We start from the raw sequence: 25,366 nt of genomic DNA on the forward strand, positions 1-25,366 counted from the left end.
GTGATATATGATTTTATCACATATACATGAAGAAGTAATTTCTTTTTGGTATTGTTCAATTTTGAAAGTACTGGTTTCTTCCCATGAATTGCACATTATTAACACTTCATTGCTTTACCAATGTATGTAGCTTTAGTCATATAATGTAACGACACTGCACCTTACCTGTAAAAGTTGGGAGTCCCTAGAATGATTCAGTTCACAATTTTCCAAAAAAAAAGGTCTTGCTTACATTGGGCAGATTCCAAGATTGTAGTGTCTCCCCCTGACACTCATGCTGCTCTGCTGATAGCTCCCAAGGCTGTTGTCTATAATTGCATTATTGCTGCAGCAGCCCGGTTTCTAACCATATCATTTGACTCATCAAGAGAACATATCGTCAATAGCCAGTCTGGGTGCAGAGATTGTTATATAGCAAACAGGCTGCAGCAGAACCAACATTAATTTCCTCCCCTGCTGCTGCCAGCCGGTAGAGTTTATTGGGCCAACTAGATTTCTGACCCACGAAAGGGGAATGGGTGTCTCTTATCATTCTTCCCAGGTCTCCCGGAGCATGTCCAGGATATCTCTAGGTTCTCTACCATAGAGTAGCTCAAAATGAGAGAATCCAGTAGATGCCTGAGGGGTTTTTCTCACTGCAAACAGTGCCCAGGGGATCATACAGTCCCAGTCCTTCCCGCCCTTATCTACCAACTTTCTTAGGATCATTTCAAGCATTTTATTGAATCTCCCTACCAAACCATCTGTTTGTAGATGGTACACTGAAGTTCCTAAGGTGGTAATATGGAATAGTTCCTTGACTTCGCCCATGAGTTGCTCATCAAATCTGAGCCTTGATTGATTAGGATTTCCTTAAAAAAGCCAACCCTGGAAAAATATGGTAGGAGGTGCTTTAGAGTTTGCTGAGTGTTGTTGTTCCGCATAGGGACTGCCTCGGGGTATCTGGTCACGCAGTCGACAATTACAAGGACATATTTGTTGCCCAGTCTAGATGTTTCTAAAGGTTCAATAATGTCCATCACAATTCTTGAAAAAGGGACTTCGATGATTGGCAAAGGATTCAAAGGGGAAAGCAATGGGAAGTGAGTGCTGGTTTTCTGACATATTTCCCATGTCTGAAAAAAGGTTTTTATATCAGCATGGATTCCTTGCCAATAAAGCTTCCCGCTGATGCGTGCCTGGGTTTTGGATGGTCCTAAGTGGCTCCCTGTCAGATGGGAATGCACAATCTTGACCACGATCTTTCGGTGGGTTTTGGGGATTACCAACTGGGTTTTACTCAAGCCTTCTGTGGATTTTTATTTTCTATACAGCAATCCTTGCTTTAAAAAGAAGAAAGGGCTTCCCTCCTCTACATCCTCTCCTTCGGGAATTGCTTCGGAAAAGGCCTCAGCGAGGCTGGATCATTTCACTGGGCGAAGGCTAGGTCGGGATAAATGGTAGATTATCCACCATTTTTCTCTTCAGTGCTCGATGGTTCATCAGCCTCCCCAAAGCCTAAGGTACCTCTCTCTTTTTCATCTGGTTCAGTTTCTCTAAAATGGGGAAATAAAGCTTTTTCAAGAATCCCTTGGGCAATTTTGTCTCCATGATTTACTTCACATGGGATCTCGCCATGGTTCTGTAAGAGAAACTTTATGTCTCCACGTAATGGTGGAACGTCTATACCGAACTTCCAGGCCAGGCCAGATTTTGGGGCCAATCTTATATAACACCCAGGAGGGGGTATAAAAACTAAGTCTGTGGGTATCATTCCTCCTTTCCAAGGAGGGATAGTAGCCCCTCTAATGCTACAGATATCAAAGCCTATTGATTCTTTTGTGGCAACAGAGGGGTGGGGGGATCTATGACTAGCTTCTGGAATTTTAGGGTTCCCCAATTTGTTTCAATTGCGTCATATCCCATCACTGACACCATATGTAAGGAAGACATGGTATCAAATTAAGACAGACACAAATGAAAGTAAGACAGACACAGGTGACCACAGTTCAAGGGTGTTTATTGAACTTTATCAAGAGTGTGATGAATTCATATCTAAACCTAAAGCTAAATATGGGAGGAAGCTATGACCATCAAATAATAATAATGCAGTCCTAGTGGAGTCTCGTCAAAAAAAGGGCCCATACTAAAAAACCTATTGCCAATCCTTACCACTAATTTACAAAAAGTGTGGGGAAATGTTCATGAAAAAGAAAGAAGTGTTCACAAAATGATAAGTCAGGATGTTCAGCCTGTTGGCCTCCCTTCCCCACGTTTTAAGCATGGGACAAGGCCGATCATTCGCATATAGCACACTCATGGGCTTCTTTGGCACGAGGACGCAGTTGCATTAACAACATCAGTGCCCAAGTCTCTTAAGGTATCAAAGTCTCTTGATTCATAGGGCGTGATCTACCAAAACAACGAAAAAGTTCCTTTACAAATATTCAAGTCGGGCGATTCACTCTTAACCCTGGATCCCCCTCAGCCGGGGTCAGAACCCTTTTCTACCACAATCTTTAGTTTGTATCCCCCTCAGATCCCTTTTTCACAATTAGTCTCCCTCAACCGGGCTCGGACCAATTACAGTTCGTATTATCTATCAAAGAATTTCAAATGTGCATGAGGTTTGGCTTGACCCGTTGCAGGACCACTTGGATTTCACAGTTCACAAATGTTACACCCTCATTTGGATACCTAACAGAGACCTTTGAATGAGCACCCACGTGGTGCCTGACCACTCTGTATGTGGCATCTACCTTGATTACAAAAGTTCAGTCACTCTGTGGATATTCAATTATATTTGTGTCACTCATCACATACGCCTTACTCTCTTTGAACGTTTCATACAATGTTGCCGCTTACAACCTTGGTTCTAACATAGCATGGTCTGCTAACAGTCTCCCTGACTCACCAGATGTGCTGACTTTACTGGAGCGGCTTTGTTGTAGGAACCAAGGATAGTACCACGGTAACAATCGCTTCTCCCGACCTCGGCTATCGATGCAGGAGCGCCATGGGTATCTTTGACACACAATGCACCTTTCTTCAGCCTTATTCCCAGTCTTATGTTTCTTTTTCACGAGGGCTCATGAAAGTACGGGTTTTCTTTCTATGAAAAGGCCAAGGGCAATTACCATGTTTCTCCTCGTATTAAACTGCCATCTCGGAACTGCTGCTTCCTCGTGTGTTTTGCCTTGCTCAGAGTGTGCTTTTGTGCTCATCCTTTTATCCGTGTGGGTAAGTGTGATGGAAGTCAGGTATGCGTAATTATCAATAATTGCCTGACTCTGCCAGGCCCTTGTGTTGGGACATGTCAGGTATACGGCTCGGGTGTTAGTCAGTTTTCTCTCACAGTGAGTTGTCCGTGAAAAAGTGTTTGTGTCGGGAAAGGTGGGCAGGGGGATTGAATTTCTAGGTATCCTTCCTGGTAGGATGGGGAAAAGGTGATACAAGGAAGGGGATACCGCGTCTCACCCGCTGATCTCCCACTCCCTGAGGACCCCTCATCCAGGTAATCCTCCCGCACTGATCCACCCCCAGGGACTGGATCCAAACAAGAGGGCGTGTCCTGGCCACCTGCATGACAGATCACTCGGGGACTAGCGGGTGAGATGGTATCTGGTCATTGCATCGAATGCAATAGCATTGAATGCCCTACCAGAGGAAAAAAAGCATCTTAAAAAAAGCATTGAATGCTTTTTTTTTTAAAGGTAAAGGGTTTCATTTAATTAAAATGGTTTTAAAGTTTAAAAAAGGGGCTTGGGGGGACTCCCATTAAAAAAAAAGAAAAATAACGCATTCAATGCTTTTTTTCCAATGCTTTTTTTTCTCTGGTATGGCATTCGTTGTTATTGCATTCGATGCAATGACTGTAAACCGGGTAAAACACCTTCAGGTTTCTCACAGAGGTGATAGATGTGTTAAAGGCTAAATACCCTTAAGGGCTTGCATAATGTGGGCATCAACTGCAGACCATGTTCAATCTTGCCTTCCCCATCACCCTAAAATGTAGCCACACTGTGATAGGAGCCCTTAAGGCAGGGGATCATTTCTCGCCAGTCATACAAGACCTCTCCCCACCACTCACCAATATAGCCAAAGAGGCACAAAAGCATCCACAAGGCTGTCCCCTTTGTGCATCACCCGTCAACTCAACAGTGGCAAAAAGGGGTAGAAGGCACATGAATCGGGCTCCTGCTTTGCCACCTACCCATTGTCCAAGACTTTGCCAGGAGCAGAGCTGCCCTCCAAAACAGATTCCTTCCCCTACCACCACAATACATTGAAATGGCCTTGGGACACCCGCAAAACAGGCCTCTGACCCCACTAACCATCACAAAATGAAACAAGGTGTCAGTTTTTCCTGTACCTGTTCTGTGTGAGTGAAGCTTGTACTACTGGTGCTGCCTGTGCTGTACTGGAAGCTGGCACTTCTGATGGCCATGCTTCACTTGTTATTTGTGTGTGAGGGATGCTTCTGCTACATCCGCCTGTTCCACACATTTTGGGTGGGTGGGAAGGCAACATGACAACATGCTCAATGTCATTTGAGAGATTATCCAGTCCTGTCTTTCTTCGCAGTGTGGGACTTGTGATGTTGCTTTTCAAAGTATAAATCCAGAAGTACCAAGTCCCACAATGCAAAGAAAAAAACAGGACTGAATGACCATCTAGTTTGTATTTCTACTTCAAAACACGATATCATTTTGAACAGAAATGACTTACAAAGTAGGCAATAACAAAGAACAGAGGCAGCCCTAAGGTAAGGTCTTTCTTCTTAGATTATATAGTGCTACATCACGGAGGCACTTTCTTTAGTGGGTATGCACCCCCAGCTTTATAAAAAGTGACATTGAACTGAACTGAAACTGGATTGATGTACTGAGGTAGTGCCACGCTCACCCTCAATTAAAAGCACTAAGGTAAGGTGCCTTTACACAAGAGCATTGTTGGATTGAATTAAGTATACACGGGCGGTGAACTGACAAGGATACGAAAAGACCAGATACAAGGACTGGAGGATATAACAATATTGTTAACATTGAGATCTTGGGGCCAGTATTTCCATATTTAAAAATTACATAGCGTAGTCATGAGGATAGAATGTAGGAGCGGAGGTTTGGGTGGTTAGTTTAGATAGTAGGGTGTGTAGGACTTGGGGGGGGCTCCATTCTGTGCTAGCAGGTGGAGTTTCGAAGAGTTTCACTGAAAAGATGGCTTTGAGGGGAGCTCTCCAGTAGAGTGGGGCAAATAGTTAAAATGAGTGGAAGTGGGAAGGAGTCAAAGGGCACTGAGGGATTGATAGTTTATGAATAGATGAGGTGGGGAAAGTTCAAGAGTGAGAGTAAAGTGAGAGGAACTGAGCGAGGTAGTGGGGCAGGGGGCTAGACCATGGACAGATTAATAGACGAGTAGCAGGAATTTAAAGGGAGAGCGATTTTGCATGGAGAGCCATCCAGCATGGTACATCCAGGTAGGTTAAACAGTGTGTGCTTCACAAATGTGAGGGCTTTGTTGTGAGGAACATGAGTACAGTGGTTGACCAAGAAGTAGGCTAGCTCATACGTCCAGTTTGCTGAGCACTAGACTAGAGCTAAGGGTTTTTGTAGAGTGGTGCGTGAGGTGTGGGCAGATTTTTTGAATGTTTAGGCTCTTGATTCTGAGTCCAGTGGCAGTGGCAATAGTGAACTTGTAGAGTTGCAGGCTACTGTCAAAGAAAACTCCAAGCTTGCCAGCCATGTGTAAGGGGTTGAGGAGGTCCGGGTAGAGAGTTTGGTTGGTGTTGGAGCCAGGGAGAAAGATTACTTTTGTTGTTGAAGATTTTATCATGAGGCAACATGGAGCCATCCAGTGGTGCGTGGCAGTTAGGCAGCTGTTCATGCTTTCAGAGATTATAGTGGTGAGAGAGGGAGAGGAGAAGAATATCTGAGTATCATCGGCAAAGAGGTGATTGCTGTTGGCCTGAAATAAATCATTTTTGTTTGGGCACTTTACGTGCATTTAGTCCCATTCACTTTTTGAAAGTTCTGGCTCCTGGGATTGTGGGAGCCACCACAACAGGGGATGACATTGCCCATTGCCATGACTAAATTGACAAAATTAAACATTTACCATAATGGCACTTGCCATGGCATCTTCACAAATATTATTGTGTAGGGAGCTATATACCTCTGCGTATAGTGTGTGTGTGTGTCTGTGTGTGTGTGCAACATCTCTGTGTTTACAGTTTGCTTAAGTGAGACACTTTCTGTGTTTGCAGTTTGCTTAAGTGTGACACTTTATGTCTTTTGTGTGACAACTCATTGTAAATGTGCAAAGCACTTATCTCTAAATACCTTTTGTACATTTAGCGAATTACCTTTGTGTGTTCTTTGTAGAAAGGGATGGAGATAGCTCAGTGAGTTAAGTGCTTGTCAGTAGTAAGTGGGTTCTTCCTGCATCGCAGCACAATAAATCATATTTGTTTTACCCAACAGGTTTTGATAAACATTTATGTTATGTTTCCAGATTGATGAAAAATGTGGCTTGATGATTCCATATCTGCTTTATTAAACACAAACTGATTCTGTTCACGAAAGAAAATAGTGCAGAAATCATAGTTTGTTGGTGTAAATTTAACAGTGCAGTGGTAGGAGATATGGTCTACCAGGTAAATTTGAGACAGTAATATAGAATATGTGATCCTGGGCAAATCACTGTATATCAAAGGGGCTCATGTTCCTTAACTTCTTAAATTAAGATCACCTAAACATGATCTAGGCCAGTCACTATAAAAAACAAACCTGCTGAATCATCTATCTGCCACAGTATGTTGTACCTGTCATATGATGACCCTGTGAGGCATTCGCTTGTATACGTTATGTTGTAATGTTTTAGAGAGGATAAATATATAATAAAGACTGGACAAGGAGGGCAAAGAGAGACAAACCAGTAAGAAGGAGAGATGGCAGCACAGGAGGGGGAGAGGAGATTTCACAAATGTTTTTAAAGACTTACATCTATATTCATAAAAGTGAAAATGTGTGGGTTTGTTTGTGGCTTGGCGAAGCATTGTTCCTTATTCAATTCCACACCGTTTCACCAATCTGTACCACATTTTGCATAGTTACCTGTTATGACCTTCCGGACAGTACTGGCTTCATGGCATGTGGACACTCCACCTCTTTCCCCGGATTTCAGAAAAAGTCAAAATGTATGTGTGGGTTTGTGGCTTGGAGAAGCATTGTTCCACATACAATTCCACACCGTTTTACCAATATGCACCAAATGTTGCATAGTTACCTGTTAGGACCCTGCAGGCATTATTGGCTACATAACATTTGGGCAAACTATCCCTTTCCCTGGATTTCAGCACCTTCACACATCAGACGGTTGCCTGAAATCGGCAAACATCAATGTGGTCATATGAGGACCGGTCCTCAAACCTACAATGCACGTTTTCTAAGACATTTGCACCGCAAGGAACTGCACCACACCAGGGTGAGGCAACAGGTGGGGATAGAGCATAGTAGGTCCCAGTATGCAGCAGCACACCAACTCCCACCACCCCCCAACTTCTGCTTCGGGGTATTGTCAGCCAGTCACACATGCCCATTCTCAGTGATGTTTACTTCTGAGTGCAAAGCACATCAAGCGATAAGCGAATCGGAACAGTGACCTACAGGATCATTGATTTTCAACAATTGATGAGAGTGTTGTCATGTCTGTCCACAGAACCCGTTCAGGGAACGGGTACTTTTTACTAGTATATATATATTTAAGGAAAAAAAGTTATTGGCAGGGACATTAAGTTGAGAATTTAACGCAACAAAAGCCCTGAAATTCAGCTAAAGCCACCTTGTTAGAGGAAATATTTTTGAGGCCTGATGAAGCGGGGAGGAGAGAATGAGGAATTTGATGCAAGCACGGATAAGGATATCTTGTATGGTCCTGAACAGCTCACTTAGTTTTCTGAGTTAGGTATTCTCATAGGAGTGAGGTGTTTGTGCTTCTTCCAGAATGTCTCAATGGTATGTGATTTTGGCAGTAATTGCTGCAGTATAGTTGCGGTGGCCTGGTCTTATTCCACATGACCCCAAGGCAGATAAAGACCTGCTTGTGCTTGTTGATCTCTTGGATGAACCATTGATGGTGGAATTTGTGAGTTTAGTGTTGCAGGGTGGGTTCACCTTAGCTGAGGCTACAGCAATAGGCGTGATGCGGGTCTTGTGGGTGATACTACTATGGGCCAGGACAGTGTTGGCTGAATGATGTGAAGGATTCTTAAACATGCCTTTTGATTTGAAGTATAGGGCTGGCTGTTTGCTCTTGAGTTAGGTATGTGGGGAGGCATGGTTTACTGAGAAAAGCCTATAGGGAAGGAATCTAATAGTGTGATCAGGGTGAGTCTAGGGAGGACCTGGTCTTGGCAAAGGATCTTGGAGTGAGTTGGGGTGGGGAGAGTTGAGTAAGGAAGGAAAAATTAAAGGAGTGAGGCTATTGGAATTGAGAGGCTGTTTGGGTGTTCGGGTGCTCTACAGAAAAGTTGCAACTGTCCTGTGGTTGAGTCAGTGCAACCACGTTACCTTAAAATGTCCTAAAAAGATGTGCACCTCAGAGGAAGAGTCTGTTTTAATAGAGGAGCTGGGGAAGATGTTTGTTGATTGTTAGTATGTGGGTTTAATCATTAAAGACAGGGGTAGTGGCCCACATACACCACATCCATTGTTGCTCTCCCAACCCTGAGGCCTCCCTTACGGACATCCTACCCAGATTTTTTTCTCATTGTGAACCCAGAGAATCCCTACCGCCACACAGGTAATGGATGCTTCCAATCTTCAATTGTCAACTTGACAGTTCTCTGCATATACCTGTATCCCATTCACAGCTGCCCCACCCATCTTATTTACAGAGCCATATACAGCGAGGTCAACATTATAGGCAGAAGAGAACATCAATGCTGCATGATGCAATGAGTCACAGTCTAACGGCCCTGCCCTAAAGCTGTCACATAACATAACATTGACCCTTTATGAGTCACTCCTATATTGTCTCCGCAAACACTCAAGCGGTTCCTAAAACTCCCATGCATCTCCATGTACGTTGCCAAGTTACAGCATCCTGGTATTGATAACCAAGCTCCCTGAAGTGGCAGTCTACATTTTCCCAGTCTCTTCTATCTCAGTGAGGTATGTTCTGAAGTATGGGATATTTGTCCTCTTTTACACTTTCTGAAATCTTGGGCTTTGGAGTCACTCATTTGTCCTCTTCACAAACAAAATACTCTGGATGTGTATTTTAGAGGTGGGAAGTACACAACGGAAATGCATCTGCTTGGTATGAGACAAGATATTGTGAAGGTTGAATTGGCACACATGTATGATGTGTGGGCTGCAACAACAACAGCAAAACTCCAACCAGAATTCAGAGGACATGGTGGATGGCAGTATGAAGTCAAATTAAACAGAACGTATTCAAGGGAGTCCAAATAATTGCAAACAAATCAAATGAAGACACCTCTGTATTCTTCCAAGGCACTTACCATCCTTCTAGCTCTGGGTGACTTAGGGCCTGGAAATAGTGAATCTCTTTTGAACGTACTTTTCTGTGTAAATTGTCAACAACACCAACCCTTCCAACCATTTTATCTGCAACTCCGGTTGAAGGCTTGAAGGATTACTTTTCACCTGAATGTTTTGAAAAAAAAACCTTTTCACTGTTTAGTATCTTATTGAATTGTGTCACTACTTTGCTTTAGTATGCTCTAGTTTCCAAGTTCTTGGGACATGTGTTCTTGTTTTGTTCTATTTGTCTTATATGTGCATAAAGTATTCACCAAAAAAGTAAACAAAAGACTTTTATTTGATACCTGTTTGGGTTTCTATGTGTTTTCTTTTTGGCATTCCATATTAATGATTTGATGATTAGTCCTTAGTGAGTCAGTGGGCGTACCAATTAGGCTTCTAATAATATAGCCAATTTGGCTGTCGTCCATCGGTGCCAGAACCTTTATACTGTGTGATTATTTTCATATTTGCCCTATTCTGCTACCGGTCCCCCGGGACAACCGAACCCTATTTGGCTTATGAAGGCTTGTTGTTGACATTGCACTGCTAACAAATCATGCATTTATGCCAGTTCAACTTTTATAAGAGGTTGGGAAGGAAAGGAGGATGGTGAGGAAAATATCACAGTAAAGGCAAGACTTCATGACTTGTTGAGGGCATCTGGAGTCGGTTATATTCAGAGAACTAATGGGGCGCCAGGACATGGAGGCCCTCTGCCTGGGGTGTGCTGCTAGAACCATATATATTCTGTGGAAGTGTCGATTATCATTACAAGGGTGAAACATGCAGGCACATAGTGGACATTTGCACCACAAGCAGTGCCATCCTTGTTAGGGCTTCACATCACCAGGGATTAGCCACATAGTGCTTCACAAACAAAAGTAGAAAAGTGTTTTTCCCTACACTTGTCTCTTCAGATGGGACTCAAAGCATGGCTTCAGTACGACAGACATATGTGTTGGACTTGGGAAGCAGTTGTCTGTAGAAAAGGAATGGGCGAGGGGAATTGTGTACTGAGCACACCTTGAGAGGGACCCGTTTTTTTTAATGAGAGGGGGCAATCAGGGATGACATATATCCTTGACACAAAAAGAAACATGTTACTCACTTGTGGCACATGAAGATAAGCTGACTCACAATTGTAAAAAATGATTTGAGTTATCTCTTGTATACAATAGCAAGGAAAACATTTCCTCAACGAAAGAAATCTACAACACAGGTGAACTCTAACCCACGCCCCTTTTCCTCTTCTGTAACTAAGTACCTCATGTCTTCTATGTATTCAAAATCTTGCCTGCGTACACTTTCATGTAATATCGCCTCAATGCCTTTGGGCTGCAGTGCGCGCTACAAATGTAAAAAATAAAATAAACTCTAAGTAACCAGGAATTTGATGTGTCAAGTATGAGGGGAACTGTAGTGATAACCGATCTGGCTGTCAGGATTTCAGCTTTTCTCCTCTTTTTTTCAGGTGTGGGGTACGGCTTGAATGTGACTGTTGCCCCGGGGCCGTCAGTGCACTTCTGGGAAGGAGGAAACGCCTCGCTCGTCTGCCATGTCTCCCAAAAGAAGAGGCCAGACAACCTGCTGGCTGTGCGCTGGGTCTTCTCCCGGTCGCCTGGGCGCGAGCAAATCATGATCAAAATGAACAAGTTTGGGACTGTCCAGCACTACGGGAATTACAGCCACCCCGACAACAGGCAGAGACTTCTCCTGCGTGAGGAGCAGGCAGGCAGGATCTACAGGCTGCTCCTGTCCAACCTGAGGCTCACAGACCAGGGACACTACACCTGCAGAGTGCAGGAGATTGGCAAGCACAGGTCCAGGTGGACAGCCTGGTCCAATGGCTCCAGTGGCACAGAGCTCATAGGTAAGACCAGTCATCCCATCAATCAATGGGGGATGTTGTGTCATTTAATGGAGGGGACCATCATGCATTGGGTTCCTGTCATTTTACACGCTGCCCTGCCATGTAATGGGGTGTGCTACATTGTCAAGAGTTCATTTTCATTTAATAGGGTCACATCACAGGATTGGGGTCTAAGTATGATATGATATGGCATTTATAACGCGCCTATATACAAGTGTTTCAAGGCGCGGCGACGCAAGGGAGGGGAAACGGGGGGAAGACAGAGATAACGATCCTACTAGGCCAAGTGTCCTTCAGATCGCGCAAGTGCAGGGGAGGGCGGAAGGGGAAAAGTGAAGGGGGAAAGGGAAGGGGGCAGTACATAGGATAACAGTAAAATAAATAAAGACAATCAATGAAAGAGCAGCCAACTGGTGGCAAGTGCAAGGGTAAGTGCAGACATCTGGTGGCAAGTGCTAGTGGGGACTGTAGGGATACAGAAACAGTCCCCGAGTGCAAGGGTTGCCACGGGGGTAGTACAGGTGTGCAACTGGAGGGGGTGGGGGGTACCTGGGCCCGAGATCAGAGGGTAGCCAGGTAAACCAGCGCAGTTTCAGACTATCATCTTTTAAAGGGATGGCCTAACATCTAATGGGGTATTTTTCATTATAACCAAGACCTATCATTTGCTTGTCATTTTGTTATTAGAGTGTCTTACCATCACCTGTGATTTAACCTTGAAACTCATGTCTATACAGACATGGAGCTCCTATAAAATAATTCAGTGTTTTCAATTAATGGGGTCCTATTATTTGAAAGGAGGTCTTATTTATTATACATTGCATTTTTATTATTTAATGGGGTGTCCTATCAAGCATTTGGTGGCATTATCCTCCACTGCATTTCTGTCATCCATGCAGGTGTCTTATCATTCAGTGGTGTCTTGTTAATGGAGCATCCTATTGTTAATTATGTGTCTCAACAATGAACAGGGTATCTTTTCATTGAACGGGGTGTCCTATAACTTAATGAGTTTCCTTGTTTTATGTGTTACCTTATGATTTAATTGGCTAGTTGATTTTATATGGTGGCTTTTCATTCTTTGTGGCCATCATTTCATTGGAAATAATAATTTATTAGGGCAAAATGTATTCTGGCTGTCAAAACATCTGTATTGGAGGCACAGCCATAGAATCAATGCAACCTATAGAAAAATGCCATTATTACATTCGAACATGAGACATTTTGAGAGTTTTAAAATCGAAATATTATCACATACACACTCACTGTAGATGCACATTTGACATAGTAAAGACAGCACAGCCACACCCGCCAGCAAGCAAGCTCTCCGCAATAGCCCGTCTCTATTGGCTCCATTACGTTCTTCACCCAAACCTGTCTCTGGGAAGGCTTCAGCCAAGTGGGTCTCATTTGCCAACATATAAAGTAGAAGAATAAGTTGGGTTGGGGTTTCTAGGAACAAGGCTTCCCAGATGTAGTGTATAGACTTGACCACACCCGGTGCCTGAGCTCAATGAGCAGTCCCTGTGTTAAGCTGAAGGCATCCCAGCCTGAACCACACATAAAGGCTTCAAACTAGGAGGCCGCATTTCCTCTAAGCATGTTCCAGCAGGCCATTCTGCAGTGACCTGAGATACAGAGCTCCCAGGCTGGTGACTCTTACCTATTGTTCCCAAAAAGTAGTTTGAGGGAAGCATGTCTCTTTTCAACATACATTTCAGTGTAGCCCAGAAATAAACCAAATGTAGTGCCATGAAATATGTACCTTAGCCAAGTCAATGCAGGACCACTATCCAGGGTCCCAACCTCCTTGATTAGGAGACAGACTCACTCGCTGATTGCATTGGCCAGATACAGACCCGCCAAAACAGCAAGCGCCTCAATGCAGCCATCCCATTAATCTGGTCTATCCCGAGTTCAAAAGTCTTTAAAACATTAGGAGCCCCGTTCCCCCATTGAAGGAGGCACTTCAAGAACTGATGTTCAGCTCTAGAAAAAGGTTTACTATGAGCATCCTGTGGGTGAGCTGTGTAAATGGACAAGATTCAGATTTCAATATGTAGTCCTCAAGGGAGCAGCCACAGAAGTTCCTCAAAAACAATGGTAACATTCTAGAACCCCACCAAAAATTCGCCAAGCACCCCTCGACTTTTCACTAACTTGTGTTTTCCAACTGGCCGGTAGACAGTCGAAGGTGTCTATGGTTTATATGGGGGTATTGCAGATGAGTCATTTTCGTGTAACCTACCTTCCTGCTGGGCTCAAAACCATAATCTTGGATTCCTCCATATTAATGGGAAGTTTTTGATGATGAAATAACTGGCGGAGGCTTTGCAGAGTTTTTGTAGTGCATTCTCCCGCCACGTTATCTGTGAAAGGGATAACTGGAGAAGGAGGGGGCCTTATCACCCCCTTTGTCATTCACTGGTGACCTATTACTTAATTGGGTATGTTTCCATCAGATGGCATTCCCTATAGCTTTCCTGTATAACTATGTTTGCTTTGTTGCATCATTCCTTAGGGGACTGCCTCCTATTGTGTGTAGGTGATGTATTTCTGCTAAACTCTAATGGATTGCGCAACACGTTTTAAAAACTGTTTTCTTTTCGAGCTGGATCCTTTTGATCAAGTAGCATAATCAATGTGCCTGAGGAAGCCCCTCGAACAGGGAATGAACCACCGGCTGGAACATCCATGATTGTATTTGTATTTTGTATTTGTATTACTTTCTAAAGCGCTAACTCCTAAGTGTTGTACATAATTAGTGAGATATGGTGGCAGCACAATTACCGAAAAGGCATAGAAAGAACAAGACGAAAGCAACCATAGAAACAAGAAAAGCCAAGATGATTCAGTCAGTCTGTCAGTATCAAAGGCTAGCACATTGAGAATACTTGCAAGACAAAAGAACATTTTTTTTTAACAGTGAATAAAAAAAAGGAGATCACAGATTTATTTATTGGCTTATTATAAGGCACTTAATACCGATACGAGATTGGTTTCTAAGCACGGATCTGGGATTCTAACCTCTGTTGCTCTGCGTGATCTTGCTTCTAAGACCAGCACGTTGCCCCTGTGCTATCCTCCGTTCACAGTCCTGAAACAGGCACCACAACAGTTCACCAGCAGGCAGCCAGGCACAGATGGAAAAAGTAACGGGAGACCGGGGCAATGGGAGAAAGGCCACACCATCCAACAGCCCCCCCTAGAGCCAACACACAGACACCAAAGCTGCCAATTGAACAACATACTCGCACGTCCTTCAAGTGCCATGTCTGAAACACACACCCTGCACTCACATGCAAGGAAAGACGGGGACATTTCTTAGACCCCATTACTTATTAAGTCAAAAACCTTTTTTGGGTTGAGCTTAAATCAGACCGCTGTAGTGAACAAGCTAGCAACATGAAAACTGGCTTTCATATATCCATGCCATCACAGAAATGCCACCTTCTCTACCCTTCTCTTCTTTCAGATTGTAGGTGTCACTCATTCAATCATAATACCAGATTCTTCCAGTTTCTAAGCACTGTAAGAAGCAATGACACCATTGTCAAAAATACATGGCACTCAGTTTATCAACCTCAGGAGGATGAAGTGATGATTCAGCATGACGGGATATCACCCATGTCACACAACATTGTCCTTTTCACAAGACAAGTTGGTTGCACTTAGCCTATCATTTGCCTGTGTGTGATGGTTAATCTTGATCGAAGAGTCCATTGTTTCCTAATCCAGTCTCACTGCATGGCTTTCTTTATCCAGTGTATTTGGGTTGTAGGGGTGAACAGGTGTAAACCATGCACTAGTGTTGCATTGAGGCTGCACCACACACATCACGCTGCACCCTGTCAATATCAGTTGCCCCGTACCCACGCACAACTCCTTAAAGGCATGGTCCAGTAAAAATGTTTATTGTCCCTACGGGTCGGCAATGTTTTTTTAAGCCTAAGTGGCTCGATTTTAGAAAACTTTCCTATGGACCTTACGCAAGTTTTCGTCCATTAAACGCACACGAAAACAGGCACCAGGGAGCCGCCATTTTGTGATAATCCTATCACTTGCCGCATCGCCCTGGCTGACCTGCTTCTGCGGCACTAAATCAAATCCCCCGCCCCTGAGCCTGACATTATCAAAACATTCATATTCCCCGCCTCTCTCCGTGACGTTACTGTGCTGCGTAGGCAAACGCGCTCAGTCGTCTTCTACGTGACTCCACACAGAACCCGGAAACCAACACAGACCATCTCACAACACAGCACGCCACAATTCGGAATATGAAACTGTACCTTAAAATCAAACAGCAACACGGTACATTTGGTAAAGTACATTTATTTGACATTAAATGTTTAGAGAATATTCAGCAATTGCCATATGAACTCCGAAAGCCATTTATTTTCTTTTATCTGTATCCGCAAATCCGTCTAAGTTTATATTGAGTCATGCGCTGTTCCTTTATGGTAAGCAGGGTGTTACATTTCGTTAAAAGAAGCACTTTGGAAGCACGGTGAACCGCAAGGCTGTTCCATCAACTAGGCACTAGTCCACCGTAAAGGTTGATATGTTGCTTCTAGCCACTAGTACAGCGTAAGGGCATGTGGGCCCTTGGCGATCGTCCCATAATATGGTTAACGTGCTCCAGTTGTTCACACGAAGCTGCAGGTGTATATTGAAGAATCCGTCTGCCGGTGTCTCAAACCGATGACAGTAGCAGAACGGGATCAAATACCTGTTATGAAAACAAAAAAATTATTTTATTTATTACGGCCGATCAGAAACTATTTGCTTGCAATGATAGTTCAATTGAGTATGTTCGGCTCTAAAATCAATCCGAAAAGTAACAAAATAAATTGAGGCCAACACACAATGAGAAACGACAGTTAGTCTACATGCGTGTGGAATGATATGATATATGATATGGCATTTGTAACGCGCCTATACACAAGTGTTTCAAGGCGCAACGAGGCAGGGGGGTACAAGGGCAGACAGACAACCATCCTACTAGGCCAGGTGTCTTTCAGATCGCGCAAGAGGAAGGGGAGAGGGGGTAAAAGTGCTGTACATGGTTAGTAGAATACAAGATAAATAATAGGGCCAGCTGGTGGCAAGTGCAAGGTAAATGCCGGGAGAAGGGGCTGAAGGATACAGAGACAGTCCCGTAGTGCAGGTAGGCAGTGCAAGGAAAAGTGGCTGGGCCAAGGACCGAGATCGGTGAGACCTGTGGACCTGCATGCCCTGTGCCCACTACAAACACGTTTTCCTTGCTTTTCCTAGCTCTTCCTTCATTCATTTATTCATGCATCCATTCATTCATTCTTCATTCCGGTATAAAAGCGTCTAAAGATTTACTCACATTATATTTGAAATTTCCATTGTGTCTCTGGGAATGCAGTCTGTAAATCCGACCGATTTTTCGTATACTGAACTAAAATGAAACTCGGTCTAGTTTCTGAATTTTCTGCCTTATCGTCTCTTACGTTATTGCGCACCCCCTTCAAATGAAGTTCTTTCGGCATGGTCCCTGTCTCAAGGTCAAAAATCAATAGACCCTTATACTTCCAGTGCGACTTGTGGGCCTCTTCTGGGCGCGAGCTGAAACTCAAAGCCGCTGTCCTTCGCATTCTTTATTTGCAACATCCCGTAGTAAAGGCATCTGTGAGAACTTGAAGTTTAGAATCCCTCTATGTAGTGCGCCACAATGTGCAAATGCGAACTGGCTTCTCTCCCAAATGCCACGGCCCGCTTGGTGTGTTCTAAGGCCCCCAATTTTGTCCCCGTTGTCTGCGAGCTTTGCAGCCCCAAAGAATCATACCTATGGAGACATTTAATTTTTGGCGGAAGGTCAGGGAAAGTATAAAGTACCACATGAGTTGAGTTAAAAGTGAGATTTATTGTTTGTTTGTTTTTTTTATTATTTGCAATACGCAAGCCTCCCCTCCGTTAACAGTGCGCAACAGTGCGCAGCATTTGCATTTACATGAGATGAGACATGAGAAAAATAAATACATACACATATATGAGGTGAATAGAGAGAATTCAAAGATGACACCCAGCTTGTTCGCCACCCATGATGGTGAAGGTACGGGTTAGGGTTACAGGTACACTGTACAATAACATTTATTTACAAAAAGACAATCGTATTGCAATTATTTAAACCGGGATTTGTACTTCACAACCAGCTGTGCTTCTGGTGGACATGGCACAGTTGCAATGTTCGGTGGCAATGGATCACTGCTCTGCACAGAAACGTCCAAAATTCCATATCTGTGCTTCTCTAACACAGCAACAATAAGGCCTTTCACAAAGTCGAACTGCATTTCATCATAGACTGGTTTGATCACCCATTTCTTACTTCGTTTTAAAAACACCTTAGTGTAGCGAGGCATCCTTACTTTACCCCTAGTCCTAGATTGTTCACGTCCGACATTGCTGTTATGGGCCAAGACCGCTAGTGGAGTGCGATGTTTCATGCCCCGAAAGCTAAAATGCAAGCGCTTTGGCCTGTACTTTAGGCACATATTGTGGAACACCTCCAAATCTCCTCTGTGACAGAATTCTGTCAGTCCTCTCAAATCTCTTGATAGAGTTTTGTCGAAAACAATCTTCTCAATGGCTTTGTGTGTCGGTGAAGATGGAATCAACCACTTCTTCTTCCTTGCCTCCTCTGGGGACAAAGGGTCATGTTCACATTGGTGGAAATGTAGGTTTTCTGACCAGCGGTGAACGTTGGTACAGTGGTGCATCAGTGACTGCCATTTTTCAAGTAGTATTTCCACTGACCCTTCACAAGTTTTTGAGCTCCACCAAAGATGGTTGGTGATAGACTGGGACCACTGCAAAATACTTTCAAAACCTTTTTTTTTTCCTGCAGCTGAGATTTTCTTACTGATTGATTTAGCAAGATGCCATACGTCAAATTGATGTTTAATAAGCAGGAACTGCTCTCTCATTGGGCCTCATTACACGGATGGCGTTAGAGATTTACCGGTACCGGTAAAATACCGGTACCAGTAAATCCCTACCGCCTTACTGCGAGGTCCCTTAGCGGGTTGGGGGATTTAACGCCTGCTTTTTGCAGGCGTTAAAATCCAACCCGCTAAGAGACCTCGGAGCTAATTACGGCACCGCAAAATTGCGGTGCCGTAATTAGCGCCTTCCCCATTCCCATAGAGCCTTTTGGGGCAGAAATGGGAATGGGGAAAGGCAATGGCGGAAGGGGGATTTACCGCCCCTCCAACCTTGGAAGGGGGCGGTAAATCCCCTTTCCGCCAAGGCGGTGCCGGTATTTTACCGGCATGAGCCATGGCGCTAATAGCGCCATGGCTCACCGCCTTCCGTGTAATGAGGCCCATTGTCTTGGCAATTGAAACGTGTCTGTCCGTGGCTATGAGGTCGATGTGCATTCCCCTTGATTGTAGATATTCCACTGATTTTATAAATCCTAGTTTCTCCATGGCCACTGAGGATGTACATTGTGTTACCTGCACGACCACCGAACTCACAATTTTCTTACTATCCATGTCCTGAAAGTGGTAGGTGCAGTACTTGGCAGAAAATCCAGGGCTGTCGCACTGTCAATCGCCGGCTAGCCTGAAACGTTTCCCTTCGAATGTACTTGCTAGAGTCAATTGTTCAATTTTCCAAGCATCACTAATGGCCGGAAACAGATAATCACGTTCATATATGTAGTACAGCGATTTAGAAATGAAATGGAGTCCCACAAACTGAAAGAAAGCCTCTAACTTTCTAAAACTGGAGCCACTAAAAAGTGATGCAGCTGCACATAGTAGATTGCCTGCTGGCATTTTCCCCAGCATCGTTTGTGCAGACCATGAGAACCTATGATTTAATCGACAGGCGGCATTTATTTTGACGTTACTGCCTTTTATTTGACGAGTTACATTAATCAATGGCTTCTCACATACTTTCCCTCTAACTGAATGCCCACATTTCAGCATACTTATAATTTCCATCAAACAACTGTCGAATACAATGTATTTGCTCTCTTTCATTAGACTGTCATCCTGCGTCAACGTTGTTTCGGCCTGTGACGTTGCAGAGATTTCAACACATTGGAAAGTAATATCGCTGATATCAAGTTCTGATGCGTCTGTGGATGTTGCGGCTGGTTCATTCTCTGTCATTTCGACATCTGCTACTTCAACATTGATGGGAGAACACAACAATGTCGACATGTTTTTGGGTGGCAATTTTTTGGCGGGTGTAGATTGTGGGAATTGATCTGCAACTACTTCAGAGCTATCTTCAATACATTCAATATCATCTTCTTGTGGTGGTGCGGTCGCACTGTAGCAATGGTCCAATGCAACTTTGCTGTATTCTCCAAACACAGTTAATTCATGTTCTGGCCATTGGACATGAGCATCTCGAGCCTGAACACGCCTTGGCTCGATTAATAGTTGCTCCACATGGTCTGGCAAGCAACATCTCTCATTCGCTTCACTGTCTGTATATGTATAGTTCTGTCACCCACGGGTAACTAGAGGAGAGATTGGAAAAGGGATGTTCAGTTTAAACACAAGATAAAGTGTAATCCAATTGACTAAAAAAAAACATAAAATAGTTCCCAGCACAAACATTTTTTTAAAGTTATGAACTGTTCGTAACTAACCTTTTTTGGTTTTTTTTCTTTGCAACTTTTTTGACTCGACCTTCAACATCTGCATGCTGTAGCTCTGATTCGTTTCCGCATGTCCTCCCTTCCTCTTGCGCTGCAACAACTATATTTTCTGTATCCGCATAGACAGCACGGAATGAGGCTCCATCGTCTCCCTGAAACATAGTACTTTCATTACTATGTATCAAAATATTGTTAGCATAAAACACACGTGAGGACGAACACACAGATACATCTCAATAGCCAAACACGATTTAAACATTGTGTGCAACAATCAAACGACAAGTATTCGACCAGTGATGATCTATTTCGATGGAGCTGTCAGTATCCATACCTCTGGCTCTGCATGGACTGCCATGAATGGTTGTATTGGAGAGGAGGCATCAGCATCTCCCTGAAACACAGTACTTTCATTACTATGTATCAAAATATTGTTAGCATAAAACACACGTGAGGACGAACACACAGGTACATCTCAACAGCCAAACATGATTTAAACATTGTGTGCAACAATCAAACGACAAGTATTCGACCAGTGATGATCTATTTCCATGGAACTGTCAGTATCCATACCTCTGGCTCTGCATTGACTGCCATGAATGGTTGTATTGGAGAGGAGGCATCAGCATCTCCCTGAAACATAGTACTTTCATTACTATATATCAAAATATTGTTAGCATAAAACACACGTCAGGACGAACACACAGGTACATCTCAATAGCCAAACACGATTTAAACATTGTGTGCAACAATCAAACGAAAAGTATTCGACCAGTGATGATCTATTTCGATGGAACTGTCAGTATCCATACCTCTGGCTCTGCATGGACTGCCATGAATGGTTGTATTGGAGAGGAGGCATCAGCATCTCCCTGAAACACAGTACTTGCATTAGTATGGTTTTCAATATTGGAAACATAACACACACTTGGGGTCGAAGGCACAGGTACTTATAAAGAGATAACCACAAATGATGCATTGTCTAAAACAATCAAGGAAAATATAAATATGCAGATTTCATGGACTTATTTCTCCGATTCCTTTACATCTGCATCATCAAAATGGGATGTTGTGATTGTAGTGGAAGCTCTGTCGTCTCCCTGAAACACAGTACTTGCATTAGTATGGTTTTCAATATTGGAAACATAACACACACTTGGGGTCGAACGCACAGGTACATATAAAGAGATAACCACAAATGATGCATTGTCTAAAAGAATCAAGGAAAATCTAAATATGATCACATTTCATCGAGTTATTTCTCCGATTTATTTACATCTGCATCATCTAAATGGGATGTTGTGATTGTAGTGGAAGCTCTGTCGTCTCCCTGAAACACAGCACTTGCGTTAATAGGGAAGAAAGTATAGAAAATGGAATCACGTTATATGATCACGCATGATGGAGCTGTCAGTATTCATACCTCGTGCTGCTGAAGAATATCTATGGATGTTGCAAATGTAGTGCGCACTTCCGAAAGCTGTTGCGCCGATTCGTATACACATGGTCCCGCTTCCACTTCCCCTGGAATTACTTGAATGTCAGTCTCTGCATCAAGTGCAGGAGTTGACGCTCCATCATCTGCCTGAAACATAGTACTTGCATTAGTGAGGATTACAATAGTGAAAACATAACACACACCTGGGGTCGAAAGCACAGGTACATATCAACGGCTAACCACGAATGAAACATTGTGTAGAACAATCAAACGACAAGAATTCCAGCTCTGATGATGACGCTCGATGGAGCTGTCAGTATCCATACCTCCTGCTGGTGAAGAACATCTAGAAATGTTGTAGATGTGGCGGACGCTTCAGCATCTCCCTGAAAGACAGTAGTTGCATTAGTATGGATAACACTAATTATAACTGAAAACAAACACCAGTGGACGATAACTAAGGTGTATATCAATTGGAAAGCACTAACCAAACATTCGGTAAAATAATAAAACAATAGAATAAAACTATTACTTGACATGCATAAAACAAGTCTGTAGCGGATTAGCCTAGTAAGATTACCTGATACGCGCTAGAAGTGATTGATAACTGCGACCATGTCAAGGATGTAGAATGTTCTTGCTTCAGATGCAAGGGGTAGTCAAGAAGTTGTAAAGGTAAATTAATGATTGATAATGAAATGCCAATATTAAAAATAGCCATGTAAGGCGACAGAATACTTGAAAAATGCTCAATACAGCACAGTTCCCTGTTCCCATATATATACATTTCATTTGTGGGTTATGAAATCGAAAAAGAATATATTGATAAATGTCATTATTCAAAAAGCTATACACTGATATCAATATCGAAATTATTATAAGGGATAGAACAACTACAATATCAATTAATCCATTCGGCTACCTACACACTACCGCAAGGCCTAAAGCTAAATCCGGACACTTGACTCACCGGTGGCGGAATGTGGACGAATAGAGTGGGAATAGCGTTTTCGAGCAATTTCCGTGTCGTTCGACGTTTATTCTTCTTTGTTACCCAAGGTGTTGTGTACATGTCCAAGGAAAAGTGCCGGCTGCAAATGCGGTATCGATCACCCCTCTTGTCCTGTAAGACTTGTTGGACTCTACTTTGCAGCTCATCCGGTGGATATCTGCAATGTCTGACCCATTCTCTTATTCGATCAACAGTTTTCGGGAATACATGCATTGTAGTGCCTTCAGATTTCGCATGGGTCTTCGAAGGGCAACCGCTAATCGAACAGGCAGGCAGGCATTGTTGATAAATCTGAAAAGTAAATATCAACATTATTATACAATCTTCATGAATAAAGATTTGATACAAAAGTAAATGAATCATACAATGATCAATGCAAGGTTTGTTTTGGTTGCCGGAACTATACCAGTTCATTATGTGCGGCTTAGTATTTGCATAAGTTGCAGAAATGTATAAATGATGTGACTAAAATCTGAACATGTGACTCGTCCCTTGGATGTTCTGTCTTGCACGAGAAGGAAACATTATAGACTGGACCCCCGAAGGATGCAATTCGATGACCATAGACAAAGATGAAAATAAATAGATCTATTGATAGCATAGCAATGGAAACTCAAGTCAATAGCAATGAGACCAATGAACATAGCACTATTGTGTACTCTACTCGCAAATAGATAGAAATTTTAAAATCTGCGAAATATGACTAGGATACATGGCCTTACCTTGACCAACAAACAGTTGGATTCAGCAAGCAGAGCAGTATGTTGCAGGAGAATAGGTGGGTGGCCACAGGTAGCACACTGATGGGTTTGCTCTAAGCGGTCACAGAAGTTCACGGATAGCACGACAAGTAGATTAGAGTAGATCTCAGTGGTTGCCAGGTAAGACGTTCAGGAGTTGACTTGCAAAGCACAAAGATGTTCTCATGAGACATATCAAGTGGTTTATAAAGTATTAGAAACAGGGGTGAGTTTGTGAATGAATGACGCATGTATGTCGTGGTCTTAGGGGGGCGGCCTGCTTGAAGGGGAGGCCTGGCTGGAGACACGGGGTCTGAGGAGGCCATGTGAGCGATGCCCCCTGGGCGTGGGATACCTTTTGAAGTGTACATGCTGTTTGGCACCTTGGCCGTTTGCGCCCGTGACAGCCCCCCATGCCAGTGCTCATCCCCGGGTGCGAACCTCCTTTGATAGAGGGGGTGGGATGGATGGGCCTGGGGCGTGCAGATAAGGCACAGGAAGACTGCCGAATGGAGACACACTTATGTGGATTGCAGGGGGGCGGCCTGCTTCAAGGGGAGGCCTGGCTGGAGACACGGGGTCTGAGGAGGCCATGTGACAGATGGCCTCTTGGCGTGGGATACCTTTTGAAGTGTACATGTAGTTTGGCACCTTGGCCTTTCGCGCCCCTGACAGCGCGCATCCACTGGCGCGAACCGCCTTTGATATAGGGTGGGTGGGATGGAGGGGCCTGGGGCGTGCAGATAAGGCAGAGGAAGACTGCTGAATGGAGACACACTTATGTGGATTGCAGGGGGCGGTCTGCTTCAAGGGGAGGCCTGGCTGGAGACAAAGGGTCTGAGGAGGCCATGTGACCGATGGCCCCTTGGCGTGGGATACCTTTTGAAGTGTACATGTAGTTTGGCACCTTGGCCTTTCGCGCCCCTGACAGCGCGCATCCACTGGCGCGAACTGCCTTTTATAGAGGGTGGTGGGATGGAGGGGCCTGGGGCGTGCAGATAAGGCACAGGAAGACTGCTGAATGGAGACACACTTATGTGGATTGCAGGGGGGCGGCCTGCTTCAAGGGGAGGCCTGGCTGGAGACACAGGGTCTGAGGAGGCCATGTGACCGATGGCCCCTTGGCGTGGGATACCTTTTGAAGTGTACATGTTGTTTGGCACCTTGGCTGTTCGCGCCCCAGACAGCCCCACATGTCAGCGCTCATCCACGGGTGCGAACTGCCTTTGATAGTATATCATTGCTTATCAATAACAAATGCCACATACCGGAGATTCTTGTGAGCACAGACCCACACTTCAACCGGTTTATTATAGTGGTCAAGACCCTAAGGCCTGTATAATCCAATGGTAATTGTTAGTATAGATATATGTGTGACTTTTATAGAGACATAACCTACTGAAAGACTTTGAACAAGTGTTATTTAGTGCATGCATTATCGAGAATATGTTATGTTAGCTTAGATAGATAGTGACCACCCTGCTTCACAGCGACCAGACCTTCACCCATTCGGAGCACAGATGTCTGACGTCCATCCTTGAATGGAGACACACTTGATTCATTTAAAAAATCGAAACAACCGTTGTTAAAATATATGTGGTGTTTTATTTTGTATCTTATTTTCATGACACAAAAATACAAGACTTTAAAGATTATACAGGTCAGGTTGCAGCACAGCGAGAGAAAATCCCCTGTACTGACCGATGTCACTCGGGAACGTTTCTCTTATGGCACGAACGGCACAGGCGGGTATCACTCTTCGAACGCGGTGTCCAAGCTTCCCGTGGAGCCACCATGTAAAGGAACGTTAGGCCACCAGCCGGTACCACCTGTGAAAAGGAATGAAACAAACTGTTTTTAAATGACCAAGATAAGTTTAATAAACATTTGTTGTCAATGACAATTCTTGTAACTAATGGCATTCTGCACGGACAAATGCTATCTAGACAATGCACACTATTGAACGACTTTCATGCGTTACTATGATATGAATATATAATTTTGGACATAGTAGAAGAACATGAAATAGGAGTGGCATGACAAGCAGAGTATACTTACTCATTACTCGGATTACGAGGACGAACAGTTGCGCGAAGTTCGTGCATAAGCACCATCATTATTCTCAACACGGCCCGTGTGAG

The 25,366-nt window shown here is 43.8% G+C and overlaps 1 protein-coding gene across 2 annotated transcripts in view; it reads left to right on the forward strand.

Annotated features, from left to right (window-relative positions):
- VSTM4 (V-set and transmembrane domain containing 4) overlaps positions 1-25,366 on the forward strand; it is a 168,527-nt gene that overhangs the window by 47,493 nt on the left and 95,668 nt on the right. For both annotated transcript variants that reach the window (XM_069611157.1, XM_069611158.1), the window contains exon 2: positions 10,999-11,397. In XM_069611157.1, coding sequence (XP_069467258.1) covers positions 10,999-11,397 — 399 coding nt within the window. The remainder of the gene's footprint in view (positions 1-10,998; positions 11,398-25,366) is intronic.

The sequence above is a fragment of the Ambystoma mexicanum genome, chromosome 8, assembly GCF_040938575.1.
Source record: "Ambystoma mexicanum isolate Mex_15411 chromosome 8, UKY_AmexF1_1, whole genome shotgun sequence".
Classification (NCBI taxonomy): domain Eukaryota; kingdom Metazoa; phylum Chordata; class Amphibia; order Caudata; family Ambystomatidae; genus Ambystoma; species Ambystoma mexicanum.